Consider the following 10,168-nt stretch of genomic DNA (forward strand, 5'->3'; position numbering starts at 1 on the left):
AGGTATAAGCAAGGAAAGGTAATTGCAAAAGGAAAACTATGTGTAAGACAAACTCAAAGAGTAAGAATAAAAGACAAGCAAGAAAATAAAGAACTCAATGAGAAAGTAGGCACACAAAAGAATACTTAAGGAAAAGCACTAGAGTAGATGAAGAAAACAAAAAAATTAGCTACTGGAAATTTTTTTTTTTTAAAATGCAAACTGTGCTTGATATTCACCGATTTAACTGGAATGGTGTAGAGCGAACTGGATTATGAAATTTAAACCACAGAAACTTCAAGATGTTAACTCAATAATGGCACTGGAATCAATTAAAAACAGTAAGCCAATTGAGAGAAATAAATTTTTCAAAATCGCTGCCAGATTACCGTATTTTTTTCGGCAGAAATGTACACTTTTTTTATTTTATTTATCATTTTTTGTGTACTTCGTATTTTTGAATGATTCTTTTTTCTATTCTTTTCTAACACTTTGAATATCTCAAATCCAGAATTTCAGAATTTTCAAGTAAGTAAATCAATTGCAATAAGGAAAAACAGTAAGCACTTTTTTCAGAAACAGAGGAATCCTAATAGGAATAAAAAACAGAATTATGAACTAGCAAAGACATAATGGAAAATGATGTATTGGAACTTGTATAGGTCTAGAATACAAGTATGAACTCAATTCTAAAAAGAAAATGCACAAAGGATCAATATCAATTCAGAAAATTAGATGACACTAAAGCAAGAAACAATCAAAGCAATAAAAGTACTACTAGAAGTAATGACAATTATGGAATAACATGACTAAGACAAAACTTGACATGATTACAAAATTAAAAGATATATGACAAAAAATAACAACAAGTGAAAGGAAGCTTAAGGTAAACTCTAGGAAGGAGAATGCCATTCCAAAAGAGCAACCATACTCATATGAATAATGAGTGCCATAAACCTTTTCACAAGCACTTGGTGTAACAAAAGAAAAACAGCAAGAAAACTCAAATAACACCTAAAACAGAAACTTAAATTGCAAGAAAATTAAAGAGCTCTTGAAATTAAAGTGCACACAACTCAACAATTAAACAAGAAGAACCTAAGACTCATGATACCACATGATGTGATTCCACTAGCCATAAAGAGAAAGGTTCTTGACCTTCTTAGGAATCACCTTGAGTTGGACATTATAGAGACACTTTTCTTAGAGTTGGATCATTGTTCTAAGACAAGAACTCACCAAAACCTAGTACCAAATCCCAAACTCATTTGGATGAACCAATTATAGTCAAATTGAATCAAACAAAAGAGGTAGAATTAAGAAGAACCGAACAGAATTGCATAAGAACACATTTCAACCGAACAAAATGAAATTAAAAGGCAAAGAACAAAACATAGGTGCTGGAAAAATTAAGGACAGCCGAACCAAAAACAAGACAACAAGCTTAGAACAAAGAATTAACAAAGAAGAAAGGAAGGAGAGAAGAAATGCTCATGAAGATGAAAGGAGGATGGATGATCTCGCCACTAGAAGTGTGGAATGCTCCTAGATGAGAGTGATGCCGCCACTGGAGGACTCCATTGATCCATCAAGATAAGACTAGAGAAGAAGGCTCAAAGCTCTCCAAAGTTCACTCAAAATTTGAGTAGTTTTCTTAGATTAATTCCAATCTGAATTTTACAAAGAGAGCACCTCTATTTATAGCCTAAGGTGCTGAAAATGCAAGCTAAAACAATTCAAAATTCCCCCCTAAATTCAAATGCAAGTGGCGCCTAAACCAAGACATGAGGAAGGTGTGATCCCTTCTCTCACTTTGGCACCTCCTTATTTACTCCTACACCTATCTACTAACACACCCCCCCTAAGACTCCTAACTAAAGACTAAAAGATGCTTTAACAATAGAGGTTTCTAATGTTTCCCTCTAAGCACCTTTCTACACAATATTTATTTAATACTTGGCCTTGCCCTTCATGGGATGAACTTTGGGCTTTTGGGCTTTGGCCTTCTTGGGCTTGGGCTTGGGCTTTATCTTTTGCAAAGATTAACAAGAAAAACTTTAAATGTAAAGGCGAATGATCTTGTTCTTCATTATAAAAAGCCACCTTTAGTTGATTTTCATCAATATGTTTGGTTCAAAATACAAGACCTAGAATTGAAACTATTGTAGTTTTTTCAATTTTATACAACACTAGATGGTTTAATATTAAATCTTGCATGAGAGAAGGGTCTTTTGAATTGGCTATTCTCTGTTTATTCTTTTAGTCATTACCTTTGTGAGTGATCCTATATGTTTTTTTGTAGATGATCCTCCATCAGATCCTCCCTCTTGAAAATGATTTGTCCTCAAATTCAACGGAATATTAGTAGAAGTCTGTCATGCAAAAGGCGATAAATCAGAAACATTAAAGGTTGAACTAACACCATAAGCCTCAGAAAGATCTAATTTATAATTGTTGTCATTGATTATTTTGAGAATCTGAAACGGACCATCTCCTCTAGGACTAAGTTTGGATTTGCAGTGGTTAGGGAATTTATCTTTTCTCAAATGTAACCAAACCAATCACCTTCCTTAAAGATAATTTACTTTTGCCCTTTGTTGTTGTGCCTATCATAATTTTGTGTTTAGTGTTCAATTTGAGATTTAATCTTCTTATGAAACTTCTTAACAAATTCCGCTTTAGAAACTCCTTCCTTGTGTAACAAAGAAGAAGTCTCTGGAAGATGTAATAAGTCAAGAGGTGTTAGATGATTAAAGCCATACACAACTTCAAAGGGAGAAATATTAGTAGTCCGATGAACTACTCTATTATATGCAAACTCTACATGAGGAATATATTCATCCCATGAATTTTTATTGTCATGAAGAAGTGCCCTTAACAATGTGGATAAAAATCTATTGACTACCTCAGTTTGCCCATCAATTTAAGGGTGACATGTGGTGGTAAAACAAAGTTTAGTTCCCAGTTTTGAGCATAAAGTTTTCTAAAAATGACTCAGAAACTTAACATCCCTATTAGATACAATAGTTTGTTTTGGGTAGACCATGTGATTTGACAACTTCTTTGAAAAATAAACGTGTAACATGACTAGCATCGTCTATTTTTTGGCATGGAATAAAATGTGTCATTTTACTAAAAGAATCCATAACCACAAATATTGAATCAAATCCACTTGGTGTCTTAGGAATGCCTAAGACAAAGTCCATACTAATATCTTCTCAAGTGGTACTAGCTATACTACAAGAAAATCATAAAATAAAAATCAATTTTAGAGACAAAAATTAATTAGTTACTATATTGACTAAATTAGATACTATTTTATAGACTAAAAATGTTTTGATATCTAAAGTAATTTTTATTATTAATAAAAATTTATAAACTAGTTTCTAAATTGATATCTCATTATCTAATTGGTGTCTAATTACATACCAAGGTTTTACATACCAATTTTAGAATCTAAAGTAGATGGTAGCTAATAAGATATAAATTTAAAAACTAGTTTATCAATTTTTATTAACAATAGAAACTACTTTAGATACCAATATTTTTTTTAGTCTATAAAATAGTATCTAATTTAATCAATATAGAAACTGATTATTTTTTGTCTCTAAAATTAGTTTCTATTTAATGATTTTCTTGTAGTGTTATAGGAAGGGGAGTGTAGTGTCCATGAGGCATTAATTTAGATTTAGCTTTTAAACAAGCTATGCATTTAACACGATGCCTTTGTACATACTATCATTGGCCTAGTAAAATTTGTTTTTCAAAATGGATAAAGTTTTGTCAACCCCATGATGACCCATAAGATCTCCTTCACCTTCATCTTTCAATAATAAGAAACTTTTAGACGGATCCTTCTTAACAAGTTCATTAAGAGGAGCTACAATAGTAGAGAAGTTAGGAACAAAACGTCTATAAAATCCAGCTAATCCATGAAAACTTCTAACTTCACCTACTACTTTTGGTTGGGCCATTTCTGGTTGGCCTTAATTTTTCTAGATCAACCTGAACACCATTTTTTCCAACCAAAAATCCAAGAAACACAACAATGTCTTTACAAAAAGTGCATTTGCCCAGGTTGGAAAAAATGTGATATTCTTTAAGAAGAAGCAAGGCATGCCTAAGATGTGTAATATGGTCATTTAGAGTTTTTCTGTAAATTAATATATCATCAAAATAAACTACAACAAATCAGCCTATGCAATCCTGTAGAACATGGTTCATTAGCTACATGAATGTACTAGGGGCATTAGTTAAACCAAAAGGCATAACTAACCCCTCATATAATGTAAACTTGGTCTTAAAGAAGTTTTCCATTCATCTCCTTATTTAATTCTAATTTGATGGTAACCACTATTAAGATTAATTTTAGAAAAGAAAAATGCTCCATGTAATTCATCTAGAATATCACCTAATCTTGTTGATTTCTCTACAATATGTGCACAATCTCCAAGACTCATCTTTCTTGGGAACCAATAACATGGGTTAGTACACATGGACTAAGACTTTTTTGAAGCCAACCCATGTTCAACATATCATAAAATTGCTGACTATGTTTAGCTTGGCCTCTTAATTCGATTGGTGTAATAAAATTGTTGATTATGATCAACCTCAACTTCCAGTTCAACTGGATTGATAAAATCGCTGAATATGTTTAGCTTGACTCCATGCTCGACTAGTGTAATAAAACCGCCGACTATGTTCAACCTCGCCTCCCAGCTCAGTTGGTGTAATAAAACGAATGACTATGATCAGCCTCGACTTCCAACTTGTCTGGATTGATAAAATCGCTGACTATATTCAGGTCGACTCCTAGCTCAGTTGGTGTAATAAAACTGTTGACTATGATCAGCCTCGACTTCCAATTTGGTTGGATTGATAAAACCGTTAACTATGTTCAACTCGGTTGGTGTAATAAAATCGTTGACTATTCATCTTGACTCCCATCTTGGTGTAATAAAACCGTTGACTATGTTCAGCCTCATCTCCAAACTTGGCTAGTGTGATAAAATTACTAACTATAATCAACATCGACTTTCAGCTCAGCTGGATTAATAAAGCCGCTAACTATTTTCACCTCGACTCCAAGCTCGGTTGGTGTAATAAACCAATGACTACGTTCAACTTGACTCCCAGCTCGACCGATGTAATAAAACTTCTGACTATGATCAACATTGACTTCTAACTCGGTTGGATTGATAAAATTGCTAACTATGTTCGGCTCAACTGATGTAATAAAACCACTGAATGTGTTCAACTCGACTCATAGCTTGGATGGTGTAATAAAATTATGGACTATGATCAACCTCTACTCCCAGCTCAGCCAGTGTAATAAAGCTCGTGACTATGACCAACCTCGACTTCCAGCTCGTCTGGATTGAGAAAGCCCTTGATTATGTTTATCTTGACTCATAACTTGGCTGGTGTAATAAAACTATCGACTGTGGTCAGCCTTGCCTCCCAGCCCGATTGGTCTAATGAAACTGTTGACTGTAATCAACCTCGTCTCCTAGCTTGGTTGGTGGAATAAAATTGTTGATTGTGACCAGTCTCGCCTCCCAGCTCAGATGGTATAATAAAATGCTAACTGTGATCAACCTCGTCTCCCAACCTAACTGGTGTAATAAAATTGCTGATTATGATCAACCTTGTATCCAAGCTCGACTAGTGTAATAAAATAGGTGACTATGACTAGCCTCGTCTCCTACTCAGTTGGTGTAATAAAATCGGTGACTTTGATCAACCTTGCCCCCAACTCGACTGGTATAATAAAACTGTTGATTATGATCAGTTGCGCCCCCAACTTGGTCGATTGAATATTGTTGATCAACCTCGCCTCCATATTTTATATCCAAATTGGTACATTTAAAAGATAAAGTTTTTCTTCTCTGGTAAATTCGTTTGATTGAAATTTTGAGCCAAATTAGCTTTATGATGAATATTCTTTCTTAATTGGTCTTTTTTCGTTATAGAAAAAATTTGGTTAAAGATTAAACAGAAGAGTAATTTTCAAGGCAAAACAATAAGGAAGAATAGGGCCTCAAACCGACTAGGCACAACTTATACTGTAATTTTTTTCTTATTTTTTTGCTAAATTAACCTCTTCGTCTTGTATATTCGGTTTGAGGTTGAGAGGTTGTGTACTAATAGTTAGTATAATCTCCAATTAATAGGAAAATTAACTTATCTTAAGTCGATTATAGGACCTATTAATCATTAACATAAAGATTCAATAAAACTATCCAAAATCTTAAAAAAAATAAAGAGATATCTATTTGTGGTACTTAAAATTAATTGAAAAAGATACCAACTTTAAAATTAGATAATATTAGTTAAGATTTAAAAGTTAATAGACAACTAACTAGAACATAATGAGAATGAATTTTTTTTGAAACTATTTAAATTTCAACCATAAACAATTACAAACCCTCAAATATCTTAGTGGAAAAAAAAATTGTAGCTCAGAAACTATTCAAACAAAATAACATTCATTCATGACTTTTTTTTGTTCTATATAATTGTAGCCGTGAATCTTCTAATGGAACTAAGAACATAAACTTCTACGCCTATTATTTCAACATTTTGGAAAACCCTAAAATAGAGAAAGTGGATCCCTTAATGCCAAATATTATGAAATGAAACAATTAAAATAGAGAACAACTCTTCATTGCGTGTCTTCTTTTCAATTTAAATTTAAACAAATAAATCTATGAATGAAATCTTGCAAGATTTATTTTATTTCAAATACAAGTTGAAATATATAATTAATAATTTAAACAATATATATCTATAATGATAATTGATGTTCTTTAAATATTTCAATGTGATCATTTGTTTTTATTTGCGTTAAATTGTTGTTTCTTTTCCTAGAATAATTATTTGCTGATAATTCTTATGATAATGCAATTGTTTTTCTTTTGGTTTGATGTTTGTGATAAAGTTTATATATAATGTACATATGTTTTGTTATTTATTATTTTTTTAATAATTTAGTAACATTATAAGTTCGAGGTTTGGGCACTACTCAGGTTATTAGTTCCACCGTATTTTAATAAAATTTTGTAAATTATCTCTTTTCTGTTCTTTGTTCTTCTTTCTCGAACTCATGTTTGGTTCGACCATCAACAATATTAGATCAATGTGGATAAAGTACAATTTTTTGGAGAATTTATTTACTAAATATATATATATATATAAATATATATATATATATATATATATTAAAAGAAATACTTGTGATTTATAGATTTATATTTTATATATACTATATTGTAGATGGAAAAAAATGTAGTTGAAAAGAAAATTCCTAATTAAAGTTTCACTCCGATTTTCTAACAGATATTATGCATAATTTCTTAAACATAATTGAAAATTGACAAATTTTCTATACCTTTCTCCTTTATTTCCTTACTTTTTTTTTTTAATTCTAACAATATTAATATTATTTTGAGTACAATGTCTTTTTTTCATTTTTAAGTAGTGATAATTATTTATGGTGCTGGTGGTTGAGATCAATTTTTTTATGTTTTTATTGATGATAGTTGTGTTTTTGTTCGTTTAACTTGTTTTTTTAAGTCACAAAACTAAAAAGAATTAAAAAAAAACTAAAAATATGTAAAAATTGAGTTAAAAAAATTTATCTTCATACTCGAAAAAAAGTTAAATATAATAAATCTTCTCATCAACTCTCGCAGACATGCTCATTCATCTCTCGAAGAATGTGGTCAGAAAAGAATGAAAATGGTGCTGAAAGAGAAATATAAGAATACATGATATAGCAGAAGTTATTTAAAAAAGTAATACTTTATTTTTAGCTATTTAAATTTTAAAAAGAATTAAAACTGACTTTTTACAATTTATATACAAAGTAGATCATGAATTATGTATGAAGGTGGATTGAGAATTTGGCTTGAAATTTTTTAAAAAACAAGTGAGGCGAGATCGCAAATAATCCAAATTGTTACGAAAATAAAATAAACATAACAGACTAAAAGCCCAGTAAGAGAGGGCCCTTTACAAGCCTCTACTCCCCCAAAGCCCAAGTACACATCCAAGCATGCCCCTTTCCTCATAACACATAACAGACTCACCGCAATATGTACTTTACACATAACTTACTAACTGCAAACAAAGTCACACTCCCACAAAAAACACACAAACCACGAATTTGCAACATGCGAATTCCAAATTCGCTATGCAGATTCCCTTTATTGAATAACTCTTCGTCTAATTTCGGAAGAAATAAGAAGAGTTTCCCAGATCAAAACCCTCCATTGCCACGTTATCTGACACTGGTGGCATTGCACTAAAAAGAGGACTATGCACCACGTAATCACCCGATTCAAACCCCGGAAACGGGTAACCCGATCCGGTATCAGTCAAACCAAAACTTGGATCCGAAAACCCAACACCGTCTCCATAAAACCCATGGCCCGTTTCATAGGCCATGGAGCTTGTGATATCCGGTGGCAACGGTGGAAGCTGCGTTTCACCGTCATCAAAGAGATTAAAATGTGAATGTGAATGTGAATCTTCCACGTTGCTTCCTCCTTCGGTGTAACCATAATTATAGTTATAGCCACCGGATGAAACAACTTCGGTGGAAGAAAACGTGGGAGTGTTCGTAACACCCGAGTATCCGCCCAAGGAAAACGGTGGGTTTGGGTCAGGTTGTGAAAACAGGTTCGGGTTTAGCAAAGACGAGAGGTCTTCTTGGACCTGATGGATTTGAATTTGGGTTTGAGTTTGTTCATCAGGGGAGAGGATGGTGGTGACGGAGGAACCCGCCGGAGTATCCGGATAAACGAAATTGGTTCGGGCACGTGATCCGCGCATGGAACGCGCCGCTCTGTCGTAAGCCAGAGCAGCTTCTTCTGCTGTATCAAACGTGCCCAACCAATGCCTCTCCTTGGTGGAAGGGTCGCGAATTTCCGCCGCATACCTTCCCCATGGCCTCCTTCTCACACCAAGGTACCTCCCTCCCCAAACCGTTTCATGTTGCTGATGGTCTTGTGTTGTGGTTTGCTTCTTTTTGGTCTTGGAGGACGATGGCGATGACTTGTAGGAACTCATGCTCAAGTTTTTGACGTGAATGAAGTGAACAATTTGTTGCAGTGAAGAATGAAGAATGAAGGGAAATTTAACAATGGAGATGAATGAAGTTGGAACTTGGCATGCAAGGTTGGTTATAGTTTGTAATGACTCTTCAAGTTTCTTCAGTTTTTGTTTTGGTGTGGGGAAATCAACCAGGTAGAACATGGTTTAAATAAGGAAGGTTATGTCTCTCCAAAACCCTCGCTCTCCCCATAACATTATTGTATTTTACATCTATGCCCTTCTTTTCTTATATGAATAAGTCCCAAGCATGCCAACACGTGCCCTCTTTAATTTTTTTTTCTTTGGGAGCTTTATCCATATACTTGTTAAAGCTCTTCTATGGTGGATTTAAAGTTATCTTGTGTCACTCTTGATCTAAGCAATCTAATCAATCATATGTAGGCTAGTAATGAAAGGGTGGAAAATTAATTAAGGGCAACAAAATCCATCTTTCTTTCTTTTTTGATAATCATCAAAATCCATTATTTAGGCACAACCACAAAACTCTGTTACAAATGAGTTTCAAATGATGGGAGGAGGATGAGGGATTAATTGAAGAGAATTATATGATTAGTGGGTGATATAATTAGAAATCTAAATGCCCCATGATGAGCATGTTCTCATAGATACCCCATTCCATGATTATTCCCCAATTAAATTAGTTGTTCTTTGTTTTGATTTTGGCCAAAGTTGTGTTTAGTTTAGTATATTGTATATATTGTATCCATGTACTCGAATAACCCTTCGGATAGTCCAAAGTTGTTGCATGTGACCTTTCTATCAAATCAGGAGATTGAACATGAACAAGGGACTAATCATATTAGAGAATGTCCAAAGTCCTCATACAATCTAATATGATATATGCTTGGAGTCGCTATAGAATTTTATTTGTACTTTTCCTAATTAATTTCCTCTTCATCTCAACCAAGGGGAAGAAGAAAAGGTCTTATGAGTTGCACATCAGCATAGTTCTAATTATCATTGCAGGTGGAAGGAATTTTGTTTCCCTTTTGATGATTTTTAAGGTCCCATTAGAAGTGCATCGAAGCTAAGAGCTTTTGGAATAAACTACTTAGGTTTATCATTAGTAGTT

The 10,168-nt window shown here is 33.3% G+C and overlaps 1 protein-coding gene across 1 annotated transcript; it reads right to left on the minus strand.

Moving 5' to 3' along the window:
* Positions 1 to 7,925: 7,925 nt before the first annotated feature.
* On the minus strand, positions 7,926 to 9,214 carry LOC137836427 (ethylene-responsive transcription factor LEP). Its single transcript, XM_068645145.1, has one exon. It carries the CDS (start codon positions 9,049 to 9,051, stop codon positions 8,206 to 8,208), a length of 846 nt encoding a protein of 281 aa, XP_068501246.1. The 5' UTR covers positions 9,052 to 9,214; the 3' UTR covers positions 7,926 to 8,205.
* Positions 9,215 to 10,168: the final 954 nt, after the last annotated feature.

The sequence above is a fragment of the Phaseolus vulgaris genome, chromosome 4 (genome assembly GCF_000499845.2).
Source record: "Phaseolus vulgaris cultivar G19833 chromosome 4, P. vulgaris v2.0, whole genome shotgun sequence".
In the NCBI taxonomy this organism is placed as follows: Eukaryota; Viridiplantae; Streptophyta; class Magnoliopsida; order Fabales; family Fabaceae; genus Phaseolus; species Phaseolus vulgaris.

What these genes read in the sequence shown, in the direction of transcription:
- LOC137836427 (XM_068645145.1), bottom strand. Translation starts at nt 9,051, where the DNA reads ATGAGTTCCTACAAGTCATCGCCATCGTCCTCCAAGACCAAAAAGAAG.